The following is a 25,247-nucleotide window of genomic DNA, read 5'->3' as shown; positions in this document are numbered from 1 at the left end:
ATGTGTACAGAGCCAAGAGAACAATGTATACTTTATAAAAACACTCAAAATTGTTCACTTATATAATATTGATGTTATAGCATAAATTATTCTTCTGATTCTGCTGATTTCACTCTGCATCAGTTCATATAAGTCCTTTCATTTCTTTTGGAAATTATTTCCTTATTTCTTACAGCACAATAGTACTTCCTCAAGCCATACATCACAAATTATTCAGCTGTTCCTCAATTGTTGGACATCTTAGTTTCCAGTTTTTTGTAACTACAAACAGAGTTGCTATACATATTTTTGTACATGCGAGAATCTTTCCCCTTTCTATGACTTCTTTTGGGTATAACAATGAATATCTTCAGCAAACTTGCAGGATATAAAAATGAATCCACAAAAATCATCAACATTTTCACTAGAAATTTAGTGAAGAGAGAGAGAAATGAAGAGAAATGGTAATAGAACTAAGGGAAGGCTCTTTTTCTTTATTAAGATAAAGGAGAATTAAGCATGTTTGGAAGAAGATGGTAAGGAACCAATTGAGTGTGAACATCATTGGACTAAAAGAATAAGAAGAGAGTGAAAAATAAGAAAAAAAGCCGTGAAATCATGGACTCTCAGAGGTGCAAGGTAAGTCAGGGATCAAATACTTTAATCTCTACCTGAAGCCAAAATTCTTTCCAAAATATCCCTGGATAATGGGCAGATAAATCTCCCCTCCTGAGGCATCCCATTGTGGTTTTGGACAGCCTTAGTTCTTAGGGAGTTCTTCCTATTATTGAACTAAAATCCTAAATCTGTTTCTGTCTTGGTCCAATATCTATTGTCTGTGGTTAAGCAGGGTAGTAAGGCTAATCCCTCTTCCACATCAACACCTTTCCCATATTTGAAGGTTTTTCACTGTCTTCTTTTCTATGGGTTATCCTTTTTCAAAATGACCAAACTTCTAGTCCCCTCCTCTGGATACCATATAGCTTGTTCCTTAATGTACCTTCAATCATTCTAAGGCACACATGGCTTAAATTAATATTTAATATTCGCTCTTCCTCCTCCCAGTTCTTTCATACAAGTTTGAATTCTTCATCTTATCAGTGACCCTTGATCTTTTGGACCAGGTCCTTGAAGGCTTGTATCACCTGCTTGTTTCTCAAGGTGTAAATGAAGGGATTCATCAGAGGGCTTACTGAGGTATTGAGCACAGCCACTCCCTTGTTGAAGGAGATATCATCCTTTGCTGAGGGCTTGATGTACATGAAAATGCAGCTGCCATAAGAGAGGGAGATGACGATCATGTGGGAGGAACAGGTGGAAAAGGCTTTCTTCCTTTGTTGAGCAGAAGGAAATCTGAGAATTGTTCTAATGATCTTTATATAAGAGAGCATCACAAGTACCAGGGTTATTACAAGTGTTAGCACTGCCAAGATAGAGTCAACCAGCTCAATAAGGCCTGTGTCTGAGCAGGAAAGCTTAATAAGGGGTGCAGTATCACAGTAATAATGGTTTATTACATTGTTTGAACAGAAGTCTTGTTGGTTGGCCATGACAACTGCTGTTAGAGAAATGAAGAACCCTGCCAGCCAAGAGCAGAGGATGAGTAGGATGCAGACCCTGCTGCTCATGATGGTTGTGTAATGCAGGGGCTTGCAGATGGCAACATAGCGGTCATAGGACATGGCAGCCAGAAGGTAAAACTCAGTGGCCCCCAGAAATATGGCAAAAAAGTACTGAAGGAAGCAGCCAACAAAGCTGATGGTTTTGTTCCCTGTAGAGATGCTGTGCAGGAGTCTGGGAGTAAAGACAGATGTGAAGAGAATTTCTAAGATGGAAAAATTGCGAAGGAAGAAATACATGGGAGTTTGGAGGTGAGAGTCCAGCAGAGTGAGGGTGATGATGGTCAGGTTGCCAATGATGCTGAACATGTAAGTGAGAAAGAGAAAGAGGAAAAGCACAACCTGGAACTCAGGGGCATCTGTCAGACCCAGCAGGATGAAATCAGTTAATGTACTGAGGTTTTTCATTGTGACCTTGGCTGAATCTGAAAGTAAAAAAGAGCATTCAGGGGTAAGAATGGGAGAGATGGGCTCAGGTTGGGTGTGGAATGGAATAAGTTCATAAATATTCTTTCTAACTATCATATTGGTGTTGGCTTCAACAAGCTTCATTTCCTTGAGGTCCTGAAAGTCCTTATCAGGGATTTCACATTTTACTCCTCAAATAGCAATGATATTCTATTATGTTCATGTATGTACCACGGTTTGTTCAGTTATTTCCCAGCTGTCTAAGAAACTTCCCATGGATTCTACTTATTTTCTCCTACCCTCCCCTTTTCCTTAGCTCTCCCTTTAGGATCACGTACTTTATTTTGCTTTCAGTTATTCCCTCCTCACTAATATTATTCCTCTTCACTTCTTCCCCCTCTCCATCTCTGCTTAATTTTTTGTTGAGGAAGATGTATTGCTATACCAAATTCTTATGTGTAGGTGTGTATGTTCAACTCTCCTTCGCCCATTTCAGATAAGAGTGAGGTTAATCTAATGCCTACTTCCTCATTCTTTCCTCCATGTTTTCCTACTTTTCTTAGGCATCCCAATAATGAGAAATAGCGAACCTCACATGCTACTATTTCCCCTTTATCCTTCTTTCTCTTTCCCTTTATAACCTCTTGGAATAGAACCAATCTACCCCCATGACCTCTGTTTTTATCTAATTCCCTTAGTGTTCTTTGAAAACACCAGCTCTTCTTCTTCTTCTTCTTCTTCTTCTTCTTCTTCTTCTTCTTCTTCTTCTTCTTCTTCTTCTTCTTCTTCTTCTTCCTCCTCCTCCTCCTCCTTATTCTCTTCTTCGCAATGAGGGTTAAGTGACTTTCCCAGGGTCACACAGCTAGTAAGTGTCAAGTGTCTGAGGCCAGATTTGAACTCAGGTCCTCCTGAATCCAGGGCCAGTGCTTTATCCACTGTGCCACCTAACTGTCCCCCAAAACATCAGCTTTTAAAAAGACACACTTATTTCTCCTCTATTAGACTGTTAGCAATACACGATCCTTCCAACTGTTCAAATATCTATTATATATATATATACACCTATCTATTCTATATAATAAAATATAAACCTTTCTAGGTTTCCTTGTTTTCCTTTTGGCTTTAATATTTCCTGTTCAACTCTGGTCTTTTTATCAGAAATATTTGAAAGTTATCTATTCTATTAATGGTTCATTTCCCCGTATTGGGAAAAATAAAAACAAAACAAAAACCAACTGCTACCCACCTTTGCAAGTTAAGTTATGCTTGTTCGTAAGCCTGTATGTTTTGCTTTTTGGAGTAGACTATTCCAAGGTCTCCTCTCATTTTTATAATAGTTGCTTCCAGTTTAAAAAAAATCTTAATTTTGGTCTCTTGATACTTTAAACACTCCTTTCTGGATGCTTACAGCATTTTTCTTTGACAAAGAAGCTTTGGATTTTTGCTATAACATTCTTGGGACTTCACATTTTCGATGAGTTTATTTCAGGAGGTGATTGGTGGAGTCTTTATGTCTTCATTTTCACCATTTTTTTTTCTGATAGAACTGGCAGTTTTCTATTAAGATTTTTTGAAATACTGTGTCCAGACTTAATTTTTTTCTGAATCATGATTTTCAGGGAGTCTAGTGATTTTAAAATGATCTTTCCTTCACCTGTTTCCTAGGTCAGTGTTTTTTGATATTGTATATTTTATATTTTCTCCTATATTTTAAATATTTTGACTTTATTCTAGTATTTCTGGCCATTTGTTGGAATCATTGATTTCTTTTTGCTCTTTTCTAGTTTTCATGGAGTCAATTTCTTTGGGTAAGGTTTACCATTTCCTCATCTAAAATAATGATTCTCATAATTCTTTTATTTAGAACTTTAAATTTTTTTTCAAAAACTATTTTTTAACAAAAGATTTAGAGAGCTTTTATTTCTTTCCTTTTAAATATTTTAATATTCTTCTAGTCCTTGTGAAAAATTCATTTTTCCTTTGAGTCTCTTTCAGTGTTATGGAGCAGAATTGCAAGAATTTTTGATACTGGTTGGTGTTTTTAAAAATTTACTCAGGGCAGCAAGGTGGTGCAGTGGATAGAGCACTAGCCCTGGATTCAGGAGGACCTGAGTTCAAATCCGGCCTCAGACACTTAACATCTACTAGCTGTGTGACCCTGGGCAAGTCACTTAACCCCAATTGCCTCACTCCCCCCCCCAAAAAAATTTACTCACCTTTTGATTTTAGTTCCTGATCTATCCCCTGCTATGTGTTTGGGTGGAGCTGCTGTGTATCTGCTTGGGCAGAGCATCATGGGTGCTCTAGATTCCTGAGCTGACTTTTCACCTCCTGGATTAGGCACTGCTTTATCCTTGAGGTTCAAAGTGGGACCTCTCAGTACAGAGTACTTGGGACCTAGGAACTCTAGGCCTAGGATGTCCTTGTTTGAGAGGTATGGCCCAATGCTGGTGGCTCTGTGATCACCCTAGGGATTACTGAGCACTCTGCAGCTAAGGAGAGCCCTCTGTTTTTGCCATCTGAAAAAAAGAACCTTATGGGCTACAAGTTTCTCTGACCATTTCTGGGTGTACTGGGAGTACTTCGCACTGGATTTGCTGGAAGGATCCTCCTTTCCTATTGTCTTCCGGACTTTGGTTGACTTCTTGAGCAATTTGCAAAGGAAGAGGTCATGTACTATAGTTCCTTATTGTATTTTTTCATCATTATTTAGTCCAGTGTAATTTTCAGGATTTTGCTGTTGTAGGTATGTGGGAACTGGGCTACCTGCTTCCTACTCAAGCTGCTACCTTGGCCAGAAATCTTTTTATTCATTTGCTTCTCTTTTCCTTTCTCCCCCTGACCCCCACTTCTTGTAGTCTATGCTGCATTTCTTATTAGCCCAGTTCTTTGTCTTCCTTCCTCCAGGAATAAAGGTAGAAACTCCCCAAAAATCAGTTGTGAGGAAGTGTTAGAAGTCACATAGTGATTACTCCCATCTCCCCACCTCTCACAGAGAGATTTTGCAGTGAGAGTGCTCTGTATGTTACCATGTCCATCTGAAAAGATTCTGGGACACGGTCAACTTAGTACTTCAGAATTCTGTCCTTTGGGACTCTCCTTATATATACCTGAGGTAAATGACCACTGAATGAAAATCACTTATAGCTGTTTCTTGGTTTACCTGTTGCATTCAGAGTTTCCAGAGAACATCAGAATTAGGAGGGGCTTCAGTATATCAATTCCAAATTGGACTTAACCAAGGATCCAAACTCTCCAAGGTAATGGTCATTTATTCTCCATTTGAAAAATTCTAATGAGGTGGAACCTAATGCCTTCTAAAGGAGCCCATTCTTTTTTATGTTGTTGTTGTTTTTTGTATAACCAATGGTTAGGACATTTTTTCTTATAAGTTTTGACTAGACCTTTGCTTTCATTGGTTCAGGGAAGTCTCACTGATAAATTTTCTCTAAACCAATGCAAAGTCAATATCTTCTCTACAAGTTATACTTTTGGAGAGGCTACATGGACTAATTGCTAGAGATTTGGCCTCTGAGTCACGAAGATCTGGGTTCCAATCTACCCCTTTCACATACTGGCTGTGTGAGTCTTTTAGTGATACAGACAACTCTTTTCCTCATATTAAAAACAACCTTCCTGATTCAGCCCTTTGATATGGTTCTACTACTTAATGGGAAGAGGCCTTTCAAAAGGACCAAGAGGAGACTTCTAGGAGTGATTTTTATTCTTTGTTTTAGTGTCCTCAGTGATATCTAGAGAAGAGTGCTAAAACCTCTGGATCCTCCCACTTGCCCTGTTCCCCCAGCTCTCTTAACCACATTTACCCTGTTCCTCCAGGTCTCTCAACCCCCATCCCTTCTGTAGTTGTTCTCTTGGTTTTCATGAATCACCTGAACTTTTATTCTTCAGATATAAATATAGCCCCTTTCAGAATTTTGGAAGAGACACCTACCCTGTGGACATACTACCATTTTCCAGAAGACTAATCGGGTCTTAGGAAAAGGGCCCCAGGAGCTAGGGTCCTTTTGGAATCTTTGTCCTGTCCTGTTCCTGAAGTATCCCCAAGATAAAGGAAGCACCAGCCTCTTCTTATTGCTCTACAGCTCTCGTTAGATAACGAGATGATCTGGGTTGTCCTTGCTGCTTCCCTTTATGTGAATGCTATAGAAATTGATCAAATACTCTGAAGCTCTAAGGGAGTAATCGCTGTCTCCAGTATGCTGCATACTCCAGCGCCCACGTGACCCAAAGGATCAATTCCCAATACAGCCTTTCTTTTCTAGATTTTTCCTCCACACACATTTTCTGTTCTAAAACCACAGGAAGAAACCACATTTACTCTGAACTTCACAACAAGTCTTCACTTGAAGAATCACACAAATTTATAGGGGTTTAACAAAAAGGTAATAGACATAGCCTCACCTAGTCATAGGACATTTGCAGCATCTCTCTTCCTGGCCTTGATACAAAACCAAAATGAGAGGCACTCCTACTTGAGTGAGTAAATAGATACACTTGGAAAGAAAGGCGACTTTGATAGTGAGAATATATCTGGACTCTTTGTTCCAGAAGGAAGGATTTTGGTGGCCTCTGGAAGCAATTTGTGGATTCTTTCTTGGCAGGTTTTACACTAACCAGTATGCCTTGGGGTTTAACAGTTCTATTTAGGATGGGCACCAGGGAGTCAATTGAGTGAATAAACAAAAGGTACCCTGGGGAGCCTGTTGAAGATACTAATGAACTTCATTCTTTGGCAACTTTGGAAACAAAGTCATTAACGGATGGCTAAGAGAAGGTAGTCCTGAGAGATAGGAAGGAGGAAAGGTCTCAGGGGAGCATTAGTTGCAGCTCTAGAGTTTGGTAAGAGAAGCAAGAAGGACAAAGTTCAGGAGCCTGCTTCCTGCCGGGCTGCTGATATACTAAACACTGCTCAAGTATCTGCCATCTAAATCAGGAGCTAACTTATTCTTGGACAAAGGCTATCTTTGGGAAATATTTACTATTTTCCTAGGCAACTGGGGAGAATGAAGGAATACTCTAATACTGTACATTAAGATTTGGAATCAGACTGGGGCATAGTGGCTTTTCCAGTCCAACTCCTTAAATATACAGATGAGGAAAGTGAAGCCAAGATCAGTACCAAGAACCAATGCGAGAGCAAGGGTTTGAACTCAGATCCTTTGAGTACACATTCAGTATTGTATCTAACCAAACTATGGGTCTCCTCAGGTAAGCAGTGTATCTCACCTCCCTGCAAGGGAAATATCCTCTTGAAGGCTGCTTTCTAAGAGAAAACTACAGAATTTTTGGTCAAGATTTCCTTTCTAGCCTCTTGCCTCTCAAAGATCATGTCCCTATGCTCTCATTCCCTGATTCACTTACAGAGCAGTGACATACTTGATTGGTCTCAGAGATGTAAATTACTGACCATGTGATCTTGAGCAAGGCTTCATTTTCCTCTTTGGCAAAATGGGGATAATAATAATAATATTTATCTCCCACAGTTGTGAAGACCAGCTGAGATAATATTTGTTTTTTTTTTTTTTGGTGGGGCAATGAGGGTTAAGTGACTTGCCCAGGGTCACACAGCTAGTAAGTGTCAAGTGTCTGAGGCCAGATTTGAACTCAGGTCCTCCTGAATCCAGGGCCAGTGCTTTATTCACTGTGTCATCTAGCTGCCCCCAGGATAATATTTGTAAAGGGCTTAGCACAGAAGTAGGCACTATGCCTACTATGCTAGCTAGTTGTCTTTTTCCTCTTCTTCCTCTCCCTCTCCTTCTTCTCCTTCTTCTTGTTTTGTTTTTATCAGGTCTATGGGGCTGTATAGGACAGGATCCTTCTGGGCTAGAATGAAGAGGGGATTCCCAAAAGATTGCCATCTTTATAAATTCCCTGCTCTTATGCTTCAATGTGGTGTGGAAGTAAGTGCTCCTGCATTCTGGAAGTCTCTGTCAGTGGAGCTTAAACTTTTATAGATTCTACCATGATGAAAGGTTTCAAGTATTTTACAGTCAGAAGTTTGTTGATAAGGTTGGTTTAACAACCAGTTTATAAAAATTTGGCAAGTTCTCTTCCCAAAAAGAAATATATGCATGACATACCTTTAAGCTTGATCTGCATTATTAGTGCTTTTCCTTCAGTTTCTTAACTCTAGGCAATCAGCAAAACAGCAAATCAAGACCTCATTCACAGCATTTGCTGATTTTTGAGGTGTAAATGTTCACACTGAAAATTCAATAATTGTCTCCTGAGTCAGTAAGAGTGGGTTTCAGCACACCACTGGGTCTAAGTAACTGGATCTGCTTTCTAAGCACCATCTTAGCTGAGCATGGAGAAACTCCTTACTAGATGTCTAGATGATGACTTCTTTTTCCTTGGCAACTTGATAAATAAAAAAAAAAGTACAAAATATCTTTCAGCTCAGTACTTTTTTTTCTAATGCTTGAATTCCTTTATTTATATAAGTATGTGCATAATAAAGTATACCTAAGTGCATATTTGCTTATGTGCCCTGAGAAAAGTACTCCAAATATTATTATTACATAATTAAGTGATACAATTAGGATCGTCCAGGGAAAAGTCTGTGGTTCCATATCGATTTTTTTTTTTTTGCACAAGGCAATGAAGGTTAAGTGACTTGCCCAGGGTCACACAGCTAGTAACTGTCAAGTGTCTGAGGCCGGGTTTGAACTCCGGTCCTCCTGAATCCAGGGCCGGTGCTTTATCCACTGTGTCACCTAGCTGCCCCTCCATATTGAATTTTAAACCACATATGCAAAGCATGATAACCCTTTTATATCAACGAGAAATGTTGTGACAACTTCAAAGAGGTCAGTTTACTCATGAAAGATTAATTAGAATTATGTGCAATATAAGTATATGAAAAAGGGTAAGTTACAAAAAGAAGTTATGGTCTAAGTGCCAATATATGGGGCCACCAGTAACTTGAAAAAGACTCTGAAGAATCTGGCCCTATTCAATATTCATCTTACTTCTGTCTCCAGTTGCTGCCTGAAGCACTTGGTTTATCACCCACATTTTGAAGAATTGCACCTGGACACAAACACCAGAGTAATTTTTTCATCTACAATCCGTGTCCAACACTCATCATTCCCATTAAATAAATTTTGACAGCATCTGGAGGGTAACACATTAAAAAGCCCACCACTGTCACCCAGGCAATTATCAATCATTCCATCTTCTTTACCTGCACAAAATGATGTCGTGACCATGCGTCCTTCTCTATTTTTTTCTTCGCTATTACTGGTTTCCAGGAATATTACATAGGGTCAATTTCTAGCAAAGGACCCGAAGCTTTCTTTGCTCTGGTCCAAGAGCACCACATGGCCCTCGCGTACTTGAGGCTGCTTCAGACTAACCACAAGGTGGCGCCCACAAGTCAAGGCCGAATTTTGCGTAGGGGGCGGGGCTGAGTGGGGTGGGGTGGAGGACGGGTCTCGCAGCGGGAAGGGTCCAGTACTCAGTTTTTTGTTTTCCCACAGCAACCACCAAACCCCCAACTTTGAAAAGATACGACAGGGAAAATGAACATGGGGTAGCTAGGAAACAAAAACTAGCCCGCATCCATTCTACAATGTCATTGAAAGGAATGCAGCAGGCATTAGGACCTGATGCTGAAACCCGACAGATGTTGTGTATCTCTCCTTGTGTTTCTCTTGAAAATGGAAAACATCCTTAGGCGCCCAGTCTTTAAGCCAGAGAAAGGGTAAAAGCTCACAAAGCTGGCTCTCTTTGGGCACTACAGCCCAGCATATCCCATTTGCTCCCTAGGAATAATTCGTTCAATCAGAACAGAACTCACAGCAAATAACTCAGAGCGACTCTCTGGGCAACACAGACCAGCTTAGTAAGATTTCTAGAAAACCTCTCCAGGGGAGAAGCTATTGGCAGTTCTGAGATGCTTCTCATCTATTATGCTCGAGGTGGCGCTGAAGGGCAACAGCTGGATCCCACTAAACTCCCACGCTTGTAATTTGTATTCTACTAACAAGAGCTAGCAAGTGAAGCTTTTTTTTTTTTTGGACAACTGCCCGTGCTGTTGGATTATTGAGACACTTCTGACAAAGCTGTTTCTGACCCCTCTTCCTCTACTACCTGTTTTTTTAGCACCTTAATTTTAATCGTAGCCGCAGTCTTCTTTAGTGTATTTGCCAGTTTCAATGACTTAAATCAGAGCTTCTCAGAATTCAGTAACTCCCCTTTCACTTAGGAGATAACAATTCACCAAATTTCCCCAGTGAAATCACTGGTCTTTCTTTTATCATCCGTCCGTCTCCAAATAGTTATTTGAGTTCTCATTTGTTTTCCCGAGTTTTGCCCTTATTGGTCTTAAAACAGTTATATGTAAATGAGCAGGGGGACCACAATTCTCAGAAGCTCTAAGTTCTTAGAAGAGTCTTCACCATATTCTGTGTCCCCTAGATTATGTTTTTTTCATAAATATATCATCAGTTTTTAATAAATAAAAACGTGTTGCCTTTTAAACCCTCCAATTGCTCACTCACAAAAGAGGAAAAAAAAGAAATATATACTCTGTATCTTTTACCAGTTGATGTAACTCATTTTCTTTATGAAGTGTTTTTTTGGTGGTCTACCCCTTTCAACATCAAACTGCTCTATATGAAAAGGTTTAAAAGGACAGCACCTTATACCTTCTTTAGTTCTTCTAATGATAGGTTTTTATTAGATATTCCAGATCTTTTTTTTATTGATACCATATCTTCTTTAAAATGTTATCTAATTTGATGTTTTAGGTTATGTCTCTTTTCATTTCTAGGGAGATTGTTATACTTATTAATTTTTTGTTTCTGGATCTTTTAGTAATTTTTATTTGTTCACCACACTGGAAGCTTTATTCTGTTGTTCACTTAGTTACTTGTCATTTCCTATTTTCTATTTGAGCAACTATTACTTTTGAGGTTTTATGGTTGCTCCTTTTCTTTTTCTCTTTTCTCCTTCAAAACTCTAAGTTGGGTAGATTTTTATCTGTTCAACAGGGAGTGAGGAACTAAGTAACCTTATGATTCAGTCATTTTGTGGAAATCCTGAGAATGCATTTTTCAAGAGATAATTTTGGAATATTTGAAAGGGGAGTGGCAATGCCCAAGTACCTGCATAGCTTAATTGAAAACAGGCCATGCTGCACAAATAACACCCTCATTTCTTAGCAGTACTAAGAAAACATCCAGGAGGTAATGATGGAATGAGAAAATCTTTTCTAAAATGCATAAAACATTTGGGAGTTAACCAGCTAAAACAGATTTAGAACTTATACATGCAATTATGAAACAATCTTTATAGAAACAAAGCAAGAGACATAGAGAGAATTTCACTGTTCATGATTGGACTAAGATCATAAAAATGATACAAATGAAATTAATTTATGGATTTTGTGCCAGATCAATCAGGCCTTTAAGGGGTTGCTGTACTGGAAGAAAGAATATAGAATTTCTTTCTTTTTTCTTTTTTGGCGGGGCAATGAGGGTTAAGTGACTTGCCCAGGGTCACACAGCTAGTAAGTGTCAAGTGTCTGAGGCTGGATTTGAACTCAGGTCCTCCTGAATCCAGGGCTGGTGCTTTATCCACTGTGCCACCTAGCTGCCCCCGAATATAGAATTTCAAGTAAAATAACGATCAAAGCAGAAATGTTTTTCTAGCCTTACCAGATGTCACACTATATTACAAGCCAGTAATCATCATATTGGTAGTAGTTGGAAAAATTAAAAAGGAAGATCAGTGGAACAAACTGGACAAACATATTGATCTTCCCAAGTACTTTTCCTAAATGCCTGACTCCTCTTTCTTGGTTTCCCTTGCATACTGTCCCCTTCCATAAGCTAAGGTAGGTACCCCTTCAGGCTCTGGCCTGGGACCTCTTCTTTTTTATTTCTACACACTTTCTTGGGGAGTCCATCAACTTGAATAAGTTTGATTATCCATTTTATGCAATTGACACCAAACTCTACAATGCAACCCTCAGTTCTCCTTTGCTTCCTGGGTATCTTTTTTTGGATGACTCATAGACTTCTCATGTCAAAAAAAAAAAGGAATTAATTATTTTCTTCCCAATTTATCCTTCTTAATTTCCTTCTTGTCACTTAGGTTTGCAATCTTCGAGCCACCCTTATATCTTCTTTCCCTCCAATATCCAATGAATTGTCAAGTATTATCCATTCTACTTACCTCTTACATTCTTCCTCTTCTCAAATAATTACTCATATAATTGCCACCCAAGTTCATTCCCTATCACCAATGATATAGATTGGAGAAATAGCCTCCACATTGTTCTCCCTTGATCTGGTCTCCCCCTTCTCCAGTCCATCATCCACATATCTGCCAAAGTGACATTCCTAAAATACAGTTCTGATAATGTTATTCCTCAGTGGTTCTCTTGTATTTAAGGTCTTTCACAATATGCCCTCAATGTACATTCTAGGACCTCTCTTATATCAATCCCTCCTATACACTCTCCAACCAATGATACAGAAATTTAGAGATAGGATAGCTATAGCGTTGTGAAAATTTCTAAGTCCTACAAAGGAAAAGAAATAGCAAAGTCTCCAAGCCATAGAAAATAAGTTTATTGAGAGAGGATCTATCTCACAATAAAGCCGGTCATTCAGGGGTAGGACCTGAAAGACCCCGAGTAGTGTCACTCAGCTGCTTTTATACCCCAACAGGGCTGTAAAGTAGTTATACCATACTATTTTTAGGTAGATTCCTCCCAGAAACACCATTTATGCTACACAATTCAAGTGATGTTTGTACAATGAATCCCCATTGAATATTGGAAACCTCAATCTTTTGCAAAATTATTTAATCCAACTAGTGGATCCACCATAGTGGATCTTACATACAGTGCTGGAAGCCACAATTGAAAGAATGGGATGGTGAAATCCATCAATGCCATCCACCTCCAAAGCTAACTTTTCTCAAGTTCTGATTGGTCCAGAGTAACTATTTTTAGTATTTGACCTTTAAACTGTAACGATTGGAATGACACCACCTGCTGGAGGCTTACTGTAGGAAAGCTCCAGCATGAAGAGAGAGCCTCTGAGGGCAGGGCCATGCATCTTTTCTTTGGCGTCAGGAAGTGACATTTGCTTGTGGGAGGAAGAAGCGGGAGGCTGGCTTGCTGGCTCCCTCTCTTTTCTGGGGACTCTGGAGGAGAGCGGAGCTAGGAATGCTCTCTCCCTTTAATAGATAGATGAATCTAGGCCTTTCTCTTTCTCTTCACCAAATTGTTATTCTCCTTAATAAATGCTTAAAAGTCTAACTCTTGCTAAAGCTTAGAATTTATTGGCGACCACTCATTAAATATTTTAGGCAGACTAGCTAGAATTTTAGCCCTTACAAAGCTGATTGGTGGATACCTAACCACAGTGGATTAAACTAATGGTTTTAATTTATGTGGTTTCAATTATGTGGGTTCTGCAGCAATCCAATGTATAGCATATACATAAACTCTACAAATATCTATCTTACTTATTCTATTATCATTTGCTTAAACTACTAAAGAATACCTAAACATATTAAGTCACAATCTGTAGTCTAAATACTGATTATAACTATAATTAAATCTCTTTATATTTAAGGGTTGGGGAAAATCTCACTCACAATAGGTATATGGTAGTGTCTCAAAACTGTATCTTGTTCTAGTCCCCCTGACAACTCTTCCTCCCTTCTAGTCAGTATAGTTAGTAAGTTTATAAGAAACCAGCATAAAGTGGCAGTAGCAGGAAGTAAGATTGAAAAGGGGAACCCAGAAGACATGAACAAACTGTCCCAAAGATAAAAGGAGCATAATTTACAGATTGTATCATATATTCACCAAAAATAACATCCTGGTAATATGTGTTGAATCAGGGGAAGTCATCTAGGCTTTACTGTCAGGGCTTTTTGGTCCTATGATATATACATCTCGGACAAGTTCCCACCATCCTCAGTAAGACCAGGAGAATGCCAAAGGATGCTGATAACTTTGAGATGATGTGAACATGTTAACTTTAAAGTTTTACCAACTTTTTTGAGATGATCTGGATGTGTTAAGCAACACCAAGGAGACAGATAAAAGTTTATTCCTTCCTCCCCAATTCTATATAAATGACACCTCAAGCTCTTTCCCCCAGCACTCTTCCATCTCCATTGGGTCCATGCTGCTGAGAGCTCCCAACTCTGATTCATGGTTTCATGACTGATAATCTTTGTTTCTCTCCCTCCCCCTCCTCTTCCCACAGTGCTTGTCTTCCTTCACCACCCCATTCCTTGTCTCCACATACGCTGCCTCTGTACCCTACCTGCTTTTGCTACTTGTCTCTGTACTTTCTGTGCTGTTTGCCCCCATACCTTCGGTGCCTTATTTATTTATTTTTGGTGAGGCAATTGGGATTAAGTGACTTGCCCAGGGTCACACAGCTAGTAAGTGTTAAGTGTCTGAGGCCAGATTTGAACTCAGGTCCTCCTGAATCCAGGGTCGGTGCTCCATCCACTATGCCACCTAGCTGCCCCCAGATGCCTTATTAAAGTGTAATTGCAGCCTTGCTTCCTGCTGCCATCGTGATCTTTCCTAGCAAGTACCCAAAGACCCTGGTGTGCTTGACCGATTTTATAATTTTATAAATTGGAATTCAGGAAATGGATGGAGAGGGAGTCCTTTTTTTTTTGTGAGGCAATTGGGGTTAAGTGACTTGTCCCAGGGTCACACAGCTAGTAAGTTTCAAGTGTCTGAGGCCGGATTTGAACTCATGTCCTCCTGCGCCACCTAGCTGCCCCGAGGGAGTCCTTTTAACTTATCTCGCCATTCTGTTTAAACACCTTTAAAATGTGTCTTCTTGTTCTGGAAAAATAAATCACCCGTAGATGTCAGTGAGCTGCAGTTTTGAATAAATGCTGACCCAAAGCATGTGTTGAACTGAAGGTAACTTTTAGGGGCCCCAGATTTCAGAGGGGTGGTATTCATAAGCCAACTTGTAGATGTATTGCCGTGGGTAACTTTATTCAATGATTATCTGATTCTCAATAGTGAGAAAGACATAAGATAGGAAGGAGTTTACTATTGTCACAGATGATTATGGCTATCATAAGAATTTGTTTTGAAAAATGTCTAAATGGAATTTTCCTGTTAGTCCATGTTCTCATTAAAGGTTTCTCTCTCTGTCTCAATTTTCTTGCCCTCCTCTGCCCCAACAGTATAATTGGCTTAGGGGGGAAGAAAGGCAGCCTGATAGAATCTCTTCCCCACTCCCTCGAAGTCTGCTAAGGAGGGAAATGGCACGGATGTTGTCTATGATTCTAAGTATTATAGGGCCATTTGTACTCATATAGACACTTATCTATGAAGCAGTAATTGAGACAAGGGAGACCTTCTTAACTGGTTTTGGGGTAAATCAAAACAAAAGAAAGAGTGAGAATCAATCCGAATTACATAGTTATACTGGAGAGTAATTAATATGGGCAAGTAGATTTAAAGGGAATTTTGTCTCTAAATTGACTAGACAATGCCAGGGCAAAGGCCTTCTGTGGTTTTCCTCCAGAAGAGATCAAAAGTTCTTTGATAGGAATGATTTTCCTTTGGGAGTCTACCTATTTATCATTATCTCAGATTAGGTGGATGGGAAAGAGAATAATCTATCAATAAACAAAGATCTCAATATGAGGGGTAGGTCTCATTGATCAACATGGTTGTGATAAATTCAAAGTGTTTAATAAATGCTCATCAACAAACATTTATTAAATGCTTATTATATGCCACACACTGTATTAAGCGCTGGAAATACAAATACAAGCAAAAACAAAGACCTTCTCTGTCCCCAAGGAACTAACATTCTTTTTTTTTCAACTTAAATTTTACTTTTTGAATCCTCAAAAAGCTTCCTTCTACACCTTCTCCACTATGTCACTCCCCCACCAGGATAAAAGGAAAACAAAACTCTTGTTACGTGTGTGTGTGTGTGTGTGTGTGTGTACTTTAACTACATACAAATATTTCTATCTATCTCATTCTGCACTGTGTCTTTCACCTTTCTTTCAAGAGTTGTGGAGCATGGTTCATCTTTAGTTCTTGGAATCAAGGTTTGTCATAAAACAGACCAGAGCTCAATATAATAATATTCTATCACATTTTATATACCATAACATTTTTTCCCTCTTTCTCTCCTTGTCTTATTGTTGTTGCTCATTTCAGTTGTGTAACCCCATTTTTTTTATCTTAATTTTTTAAAATTTTTATTTATTTATTTATTTTTTAGGCAATGGGGGTTAAGTGACTTGCCCAGGGTCACACAGCTAGTAAGTGTCAAGTGTCTGAGGCCGGATTTGAACTCAGGTACTCCTGAATCCAGGGCCGGTGCTTTAACCACTGCGCCATCTAGCTGCCCCCTGTTTTTTTTTTTTTTTACAAAGATACTGGAATGGTTTGTCATTTCCTTCTCCAGCTCATATTACAGATGAGGAAACTGAGTCAAACAGGATTAAATGACTTGCTCATGGTCACTTAGCTAGTAAGTGTCTGAGGCTGGATTTGAACTCAGGTTTTCCTGACTCCAGGCTTTATATGCTTTATACACTGAGTCACTTAGCTGCCTTGTAAAAAATTCTTTCTAAGACTGACAGTTACAATTTTATTTGGTGATGCAGATATGTATTTTATCTCATGCCCATGAACAATCAAGAGGTACATCTTAAGCAGTCAACATAGAGGTTGCTTGTGTTGTTTGCCACATTAACAAACTCTTTTTTTTAAAAAAGTAATTTTTTTCCCATTTTTTTCATTAACAAACTCTTGGCCAAGAGTCCAAGAATCTCTGAATCCTGAGAATTATAGTCATGAAACAAAACTATAATTAAAAATTATAGTTCCTTTGAAAATTCATGAAAACAAAGAAAAAGTGTGTTCTGGTGGATTGATAATTTCCCCTACAACTTCTGGAGATTTAAGATCATAGGATGTAACATCAAAACAAATTAGAGGGTTTTTTTTTTTTTTTGGGCTGGGCAATGAGGGTTAAGTGACTTGCTTGTCCAGGGTCACACAGTTAGTGTCAAGTGTCTGAGGCAGGATTTGAACTCAGGTACTCCTGAATCCAGGGCCGGTGCTTTACCACTGCACCACCTAGCTGCCCCTAGAGGTTTTTTAAAAATGAGAAAGATCCATAGTTCCTGATTGAAATATCCTTGGTGCACTTGCATATGTTGTCAGAAGTAGAGTTCTTCGGTGAGCATAGAGACCATGCATGGAATCTACTTTTTTCTCATTGCAATGTGGGTTGTCAGACTGAGATTCAAAGCCCATGGCCGAGTGAGGATTTTCATTTTCTCCAGACTTTTCCATAGTTAGTTAGGATTGAGCAGAGGGTCTGTACAAACCTAGAGCACTTTCTTGGATTCCTCCATGAATAATAGCCTGGAACTGGAAATAGCCTGGAACAGGAAAAGAGAAAATCGGTTTCAATGGGTAACTTCTATACAGGATTAACATTTGTATCATTTATAGGTCTGAAATCCCTCTGGATCTCATTTTAAAACTCAGAACCTCAGCAAACCATCATGAAAAATAATTTGGGGGGGGCAGCTAGGTGGCGCAGTGGATAAAGCACTGGCCCTAGATTCAGGAGGACCTGAGTTCAAATCCGACCTCAGACACTTGACACTTACTAGCTGTGTGACCCCGGGCAAGTCACTTAACCCTCATTGCCCTGCCAAAAAAAAGAAAAAAAGAAAAAATAATTTAGATTTCCTTAAGAGGCTTTTGCACTCATCTCCCCATAAATGGATGGTCAGATCTTTTATTGGGGTCACTCCGTCTGTCCTGTAAATTAAGTCCTCTTTTCCTTGGCTCAGAAGGTTACAAGCTAAGGCAAGCAGACAGTGTGGCTGAGAAACTTGTTTGAACAGGTTCTGCATGTTAGAAAAAGAGCGGTTGTTATAGACTCTCTCCTCAAAACCCAAGTTTCGAAAGCATCTGTATGGTTCTCCAGTATCTTTATCTGTGCCATTCTTTGTGCCCATGCTGGTTTTACCATCAAAGCGCTTCTTATTTATTACGATGCATTTGTCAATTTACTTATAATTCATATTTTATTGGGATTTGGGCACAACTACTTGTTCGTGTTTACGCGGTGATTGGTTTGACTTCTCTGGTACATTTTTCTTTTTCCTGAACACTGATGTGAATTCATTGTCTCTTAAATCACCTGCTCCCTGTTCTCTGCTCCAGTGAAGCATCCAACTCTGCTCTACTGTCCACTGAGGATCCTGGAGGAATGGAGGGAGAGTCACAAACCCGCCTGGGTATGGTGCGCCTAGAATGCGAAAGCGGAAAATGGGAGGAGGGGCGGAGCAAGGCAAGCTGCGGTCTCAGCGGTTTTAGCCCCAGCCCGTGGCTTTGAGCCCCTTAGCTCTTTTTTAAAGGCTGTGGGAAAATGAATGAGCTAATTTGGCAATTTCATTAGTGTACGGAATGTTCTGATCTCCAGGTTCTCTCTCTCTGTCTCTGTCTCTCCCTCTCTCCTATAAAATGGAGATAAAAAATGCACTTATCTCCCAGGTTTATTGTGAGGATGAAATGAAATATTTGTAAAGGACCTAGCACAATGCTGGGTTCATAATAGTTGCTAAATAATAATAATAATAATAATAATAATAATAATAATAATAATAATAATAATAATAATAATAATAATAATAATAATAATAATAATTACTTGTAGAATCACTGCCAGTTTGCCTCAGTAGAAGGATTTTCTTCACAGGGATGACAGATTCAGATCTAGAAGGAGTTTTCAAAGTCGTCTAGACCAACATTTTCATTTTATAACTAAAGAATCTGAAGTTCAGAGAGGTTAAATGATTTGTCCGAAGTCATAGACCCAGTAAATAACAGAGACAGGGTTTGTACCCAGGTCCTCTGTTGTTGTTTCAGTCATATCCAACTATATGCCACCTCTTTTTAGGGCTTTCTTGGCAAAAATACTGGAGTGGTTTGTCATTTCCTTCTCCAGCTCATTTTACAGATGATGCAAGGGAGGCAAAGAGAGTTAAATGACTTGCCTAGGATCACACAACTAGTTAGTGTCTGACAGGGTAATTTATGAACTCAGATCTTCCTGACTTCAGGCTGGGCGCTCTATCTGCTGTATCACCTAACTGTTCCTAAGGTAACTGCACTAACTGCCTCTAATGACTAATTTTTAGTCATTTTAATAATTTTTCATTATATAACACTTTCCTACACCAATAAAATCACTGTTCTCCATGCCCCTCTAACACCCAAATTGTATGGTTAGTAAGTAACCTGGCATAGTGGAAGAAGCTCTGTTCTGGGACCAGCAAATCCAGGTTCACTTCCAGCCCCTGTAACTCAATAGGTATGTGGTCTTCAGCAAATGAAGTAATCTCTCAGAGTCTCTTTTTTCATGTTAGTAAAACCTAAATTACATACCTCATGGGGGTGTTGTAATGGTAAAGTGAAGTAATGGATAGGAAGCATTATCTAAATAAGAGTTTATAAATTCTAGAATTGTTTTATTGAGAGCAACATGGTGTTGTACCTAGAGATTCGGTCTTTTTTTTTTTTTTTTGCAGGACAATGAGGATTAAGTGACTTACCCAGGGTCACACAGCTAGTAAGTGTCAAGTATCTGAGGCCAGATTTGAACTCAGGGCTGGTGCTTTATCCGCTGTGCCACCTAGCTGCCATCTGATATTTAGTCTTGAAATTAGGAAGATCTGGTTTAAGTATTGCCTCTGAAACATATTCTCTGTGACTCTGGACAAATCATTTAATATCACCTTGATTTGAGGCAAGCCAACATTTATTAAATGCTTACTATGGGCCAAGTAGTGCACTAAGTCTAGGGCAGAGGCATCAAACTCATGAGCAGCAAAACTCCAGAATTCTGCCAAACCAGATTAAACTGTAATTGGAAATTGCTTAACAAGATAAATAAAAATAATATGCAACATACCATGTTAATCTGTGGTTTTCTAAGTCAGCATGTAGCTTCAGGGAACTATTTAGATGTGAGTTTGATACTACTGGTTTGGGGATATAAATACAAGCAAAAAAGAATTCATAATTGTTTAATGATTGACTGGGGAGCCAGTGTTGCTATCAACAGAAATAAGAAATATGAAAGTTAGGAGGAGGGATGATATTTTTGTTGTTGTTGGAAAGCTGATGATTTCAGTCGTGGGCATGTTGATTTGAGGTGCTAGTGTCATTGGAGATGTCTGGCAGGCAACTGGAAATGTAGGACTGCAGTTTAGATGAGAAATCACTTCAATTAAATTCAAATCAGCAGACATTTGTTGTATTTTTCTGTTGAAGTAACCAATGTGCTGGATGCTGTGTATGCAAAGGTGAAATAAGACATGTTTTCTGCCTTGGCTGAGCATCCGGAAGACTGGTATCATCACTAGGGGCTAAATCCCACAGCCACAGCTGGTGCTGCTTCTATATGTTGTGGGGATCTTTGAGATCACAAAGAGAAGCTGTGGCATTGGTTCAGAGTAGAGTTCCATCCAGCCCATTGCCACTAGTGATTCTAAGGGAAGTTCCTTGAAGAAAGAGGGGTTTATTTATCTTAAATACTTATTCTCCATGAAACTGACATGGAGGTGTTCTAGTTTGTTAGATATCCCATTTTTTGTATGTATGAAAGAGAAACAAAAGGAGCAAAAAGATTTTCCAATGAATGTGAATAACTAAAATAAAGATCATTGTGACATTTAAGAAAAATGTTGATGGAATTTTCAAATAGACCCAAATACTTAAATATCTTTCTTTTTTCTTTTTTTTAAATTAAATTTTATTTATTTATTTAATTTATTTTAGATTCTTTTTTTTACATGTAGAAATAGTTTTCAAGATTTGTTTATATAAAATTTCCAATTTCCAATTTTTCTCCCTCCCTCCCCTCCCTCCCCCCCTCCCCTAGACAGCAGGCAATCTGATATAGGTTATATATATAATAACATTAAACATATTTCTGCATTAGTATGTTATATGAGAAGGACTTAAATATCTTTGTTAACCCAGAAAATTATATACAAAAAGAAGCTACTCATGTCTATTGTATACATGTTGAAACTCTTCTGAAGCTTGCAGAAATAAAGATGAGAAAAACAAGCTTACTGCCAGTGTCACCTCTTCTAGGACATCATTCCTTAGCCATTACCCTCTGACCTGTACTGTATCCAAGGACAATGTTATTTTAATTTGCCCACAAAATGTGGGAGTTAAAAGAGGACACATGGTACAGTATGCATCAAAATAGGACAGTTCAGTTATTCCTATGTAGAAAGCAATGATTATCATAAAAATAATTGCAACATTTGTTACAGAATGATTAGAACCAAACCCATAAATTTAACTAATACCTCCTATTATAATCTACTGGGAGGCCGACAGGGCAGCTTCATTGTGCTATAACAGCTTTGTAATACTGCTAATTAGGCATTTTCCATTTTATCTTTCCTTTGTGCTTCTATTTAAATAGCTAAGTTTGATCTTCTTTCTGGTGATCTTTCTTTTGATGTTAACTAAATTTTCCTGTCGACTGCAAATGAAGGCCAGAGTCAGCAACAGGCACTTACCAGAACATAAAATCAGGAAAATATATATTTTTTTTTGACAGAAAAAATTTCAATTAAGTGGAAGGCAGGGGTTGTTAGGGAATGCCTGCTCTTCAGGGCTTGTTTTGTTTTTCTCACTGCTCTTGCTCCTGCATCAGGAGGCCCCTTATTCAAGAGAAGTTGTCTTTCTTGGACTTGAAGAAGGGAATTGCAGATGTGGTAGATCTCTGCTGTTGCCACAGTCACAGTGGGATGGCCACCTACTCTTCTTTTTATCTTTAGATTACCAAACTCCTGTCTTGGGTTGGACATGAAAAATATTCACCCTTCCATCCTGTTTGAGAAGAGTTTTCTCTCTTCGAATCTTGGAAGGACTACAAATCTCAGGGATTTTGTGGTCAGCCCACCCTTTGCCATCATCAAGCTTTCTTTACCTACTGGTTCCTTCCCTGACATCTACAAATATTTCTGAAAGAAGAACCCATTTCCTTGACCCTGCCATCCCCTTAAAGTTATTGCCTTGTATTCTCCTTTAATTGGCTAAGTTCCTAAGAAGGGCTAAATATACATGCTCTTCCACTTCATGACCCACTCTCTTCTCAGTCTGTTGCCATTTTTTCTGATTCTATCCCTCAACTCAAATTGTACAACTCCAAGGTTGCCAAAGATCTTTTTTTTTTTTTTTTGGTGAGGCAATTGGGGTTAAGTGACTTGCCCAGGGTCACACAGCTAGTAAGTGTTAAATGTCTGAGGTCAAATTTGAATTCAGGTCCTCCTGAATCCAGGGCTGGTGCTCTATCCACTGCGCCACCTAGCTGCCCCGCCAAAGATCTTTTAACTGTGAAATCTAATGCCCCTTTCTCAATCTCCATTCTACTTGACCACTCTATTGATTGTGAGACTGTTACTGCCTTCCTCCTCCTGCACATTCTCTCCTTACTGGATTTTAGAGGACCCTAATCTTCTTTGGTTTCTCTTCATGCCTGTCTGACCATCTTTTCTCATGTTCCTTTGTGGATCACCGACCTGCTCTTGTCCACTAATGGTTTGTGCCATGCACCCTAACCCCAAGAATCTGTCCTGTGCCCTCTTCTTCTATACTTGCTCCACTGATAATATCATTAACTCCTGTTAATTCAACGATCATTTCTAAGCAAATGCTTTCTGAATCTAAACATTTAGTCCTATTCTGCATCCTGCACTCTAGTTCTACAGAAGACATATTCACTTGGATAGCACCTCAAACTCAACATATTCAAATATGTCTGTATTAAACTTGTCCCATCCCTGAACTTCCCACCCCAACCTGCCTTTTTAATCTAAGGCTTTATCATCCTTTCAATGTAGAACTTGAGGGTTTCCTTGGTTCTTCCCCTACCCTTTCCTTTCTATCTTTTCATTTTCCAAGTCTTGATTTTACCTGCATAATCTCTCTCACATTTATTTGTCTTATTCTTTCCACTCACACATTCCCTGACCTAATTCAGATATTGATCTATACAGGTTTGGATTATTTCTGTCATATTCTTCTCTCACCAATCCATCTTCCCATAGCTGCCAAATTGATGTTCAGAAAATACAGATCTGACCATACATAAGAATTCTTCTATTCAAATATCCTCAGTAGCTCCCCATTGCTTTTAGGATGAAGTCTAAAATCCACAGTCTAGCATTTGAATCACTTTAGCATATTTCTCACCTCCTATTCAGATTTACTCCATGTCATATTATTTGCCTTAATAGACTCTTTATTCTACTCAAATTAGCCTATCAGCCAGTACATGACATCTCATCTTCCGTTTTTGTACTTTTGTACAGGGATTCCCAATGTTTGGAATATACTCTTCTCTTACTATTGCCTCTTAGAAGTCTATCTTTCTTAAGCACAGCTCATCCCCAGTTTGTACTATTCTCTCTCTTAAAATTTATTTGAATGCTTTTGGTTAGAGTTTGCATTAGTTCATTAGTCAATTAATTAGCTTACATATCTTGGTTCAGCACAACGTAAGCTTCTTGAAAGAGCTTTTTGTCTCTGTATCCCCAGGACCTAGAACAATGCCTTCTCTTCATTAGGATCAAGTCAGAGAGAACAATTTTGGACACCTGTTGCTTCATTCACCTTTTTTCTTCTTCTTTTCCATGCAGGCTTGAATTGTGTTTCTCATCAATGCTTCAGTATCTTTTGGATCAAGTCCTTGAAGGCTTGTATCACTTGTTTGTTCCTGAGGGTATAAATGAAGGGATTCAGCAAGGGAGTGATGGAAATTGGGAGTAAACTTACTTCTTTTTGGAAGCTAAAGTCTTCTTTTGCTGAGGGTTTAATGTATATGAAGATACAGCTGCCATAAGACAGGGAAATAACAATCATATGAGAAGAGCAGGTGGAAAAGGCCTTTTTCCTTTGTTGGGCAGAAGGAAATCTCAGTATTGTCTGGATAATGTTTGAGTAGGAGAAAATCACCAACCCTAATGTGGCCATCAGTGTCACTATTGCCAAGAGAGAATCAACCAGCTCCACCAGGCCTGTGTCTGAGCAGGAGAGCTTCAGAAGGGGAGTAGTATCACAGTAATAATGATTTATTATATTGCTTGAGCAGAAGTCCAGGAGACTTAGCATTATGACTGCTGGTAAAGCAACCAAGAAACCAGCCAGCCAAGAGCAGAGGACAAGCACTATGCAGACTCTATTGTTCATGATGGTTGTGTAATGCAGGGGTTTTTTGATGGCAACATAGCGGTCATAGGACATGGCTGCCAGAAGGTAAAACTCTGTGGCTCCCAGAAATATGGCAAAAAAGTACTGAATGAAGCAGCCAACAAAGCTGATGGCTTTGTTCCCTGTTGCGATGCTATGTAGGAGTCTGGGACTAAAAACAGTGGTGTTGAAAATTTCCAGGATGGAAAAACTTCGAAGGAAGAAATACATGGGGGTCTGGAGATGGGAGTCCACTACAGTTAGAGTGATAATGGTCAGGTTGCTGATGACACTGAACACATAGATGAGAAAGAGAAAGAGAAAAAGCACAACTTGGAAATCAGGGGCATCTGTGAGACCCAGGAGAATGAAGTCAGTCAATGTGGTGAGATTTTTCATTGTAGCCTTAGCTGAATATGAAGGTGAAAAGGAGAGAAATTAGTGATTAGGTTGTGATCTCAGGATATCAGGCTGGGAGAACCTGTGGAAACAGCTCATGATATTTTTCATTGTTTATTATACTTTGTTGATTCCTCCCAAGCTCTGTTTTCTTGTATAGTACAAGTTGTCCTTAAGGTCCTTTTCCAGGATATCCTTTCATCGTGGATTATTCAAAGAATCATTCTAGGAAGGATATAAATTAACTGACCAGCAGTCAGAAGAAGATAACTTGATAATGGAACCTGAGGGATAATGCTGCACTAGAATTGGTTGAATAAACATGATGTTGGGGATATTCAATGTAGGAACACTTTAGGGAGTATGAAACTATCTTCAAGTTTTTGAAAGGATCTCATGTGGAAGGAGGATTAGATTTGTTTGTCTTTTTCTTAACCTTTTTTGGTCTTTTACCCATTTGGGAGTCTGATGAGATCTATGGACAGCTTCTCAGAATCATATTTTTTAGTGCACAAAACAAAATTTATAGCATTACAGAAGAAAATAATTTTATT

At 38.9% G+C, this 25,247-nt stretch overlaps 2 protein-coding genes and 1 pseudogene across 2 annotated transcripts; all 3 read right to left on the bottom strand.

Moving 5' to 3' along the window:
- Positions 1-1,076: 1,076 nt before the first annotated feature.
- Positions 1,077-2,006, bottom strand: LOC122729582 (olfactory receptor 6C4-like). Its single transcript, XM_043968539.1, has one exon. The coding sequence runs from the start codon at positions 2,004-2,006 to the stop codon at positions 1,077-1,079; it is 930 nt and encodes a 309-aa protein (XP_043824474.1).
- Positions 2,007-17,219: 15,213 nt separating this feature from the next.
- On the bottom strand, positions 17,220-18,098 carry LOC122727689 (annotated as a pseudogene).
- Positions 18,099-23,763: 5,665 nt separating this feature from the next.
- Positions 23,764-24,693, bottom strand: LOC122729862 (olfactory receptor 6C4-like). Its single transcript, XM_043968960.1, has one exon. The coding sequence runs from the start codon at positions 24,691-24,693 to the stop codon at positions 23,764-23,766; it is 930 nt and encodes a 309-aa protein (XP_043824895.1).
- Between the last annotated feature and the right edge of the window lie 554 nt (positions 24,694-25,247).

This window comes from Dromiciops gliroides, chromosome 5 (assembly GCF_019393635.1).
Source record: "Dromiciops gliroides isolate mDroGli1 chromosome 5, mDroGli1.pri, whole genome shotgun sequence".
Classification (NCBI taxonomy): domain Eukaryota; kingdom Metazoa; phylum Chordata; class Mammalia; order Microbiotheria; family Microbiotheriidae; genus Dromiciops; species Dromiciops gliroides.
Note: the sequence above shows the minus strand (reverse complement) of the source record. Positions and strands in the feature narration are given on the sequence as shown.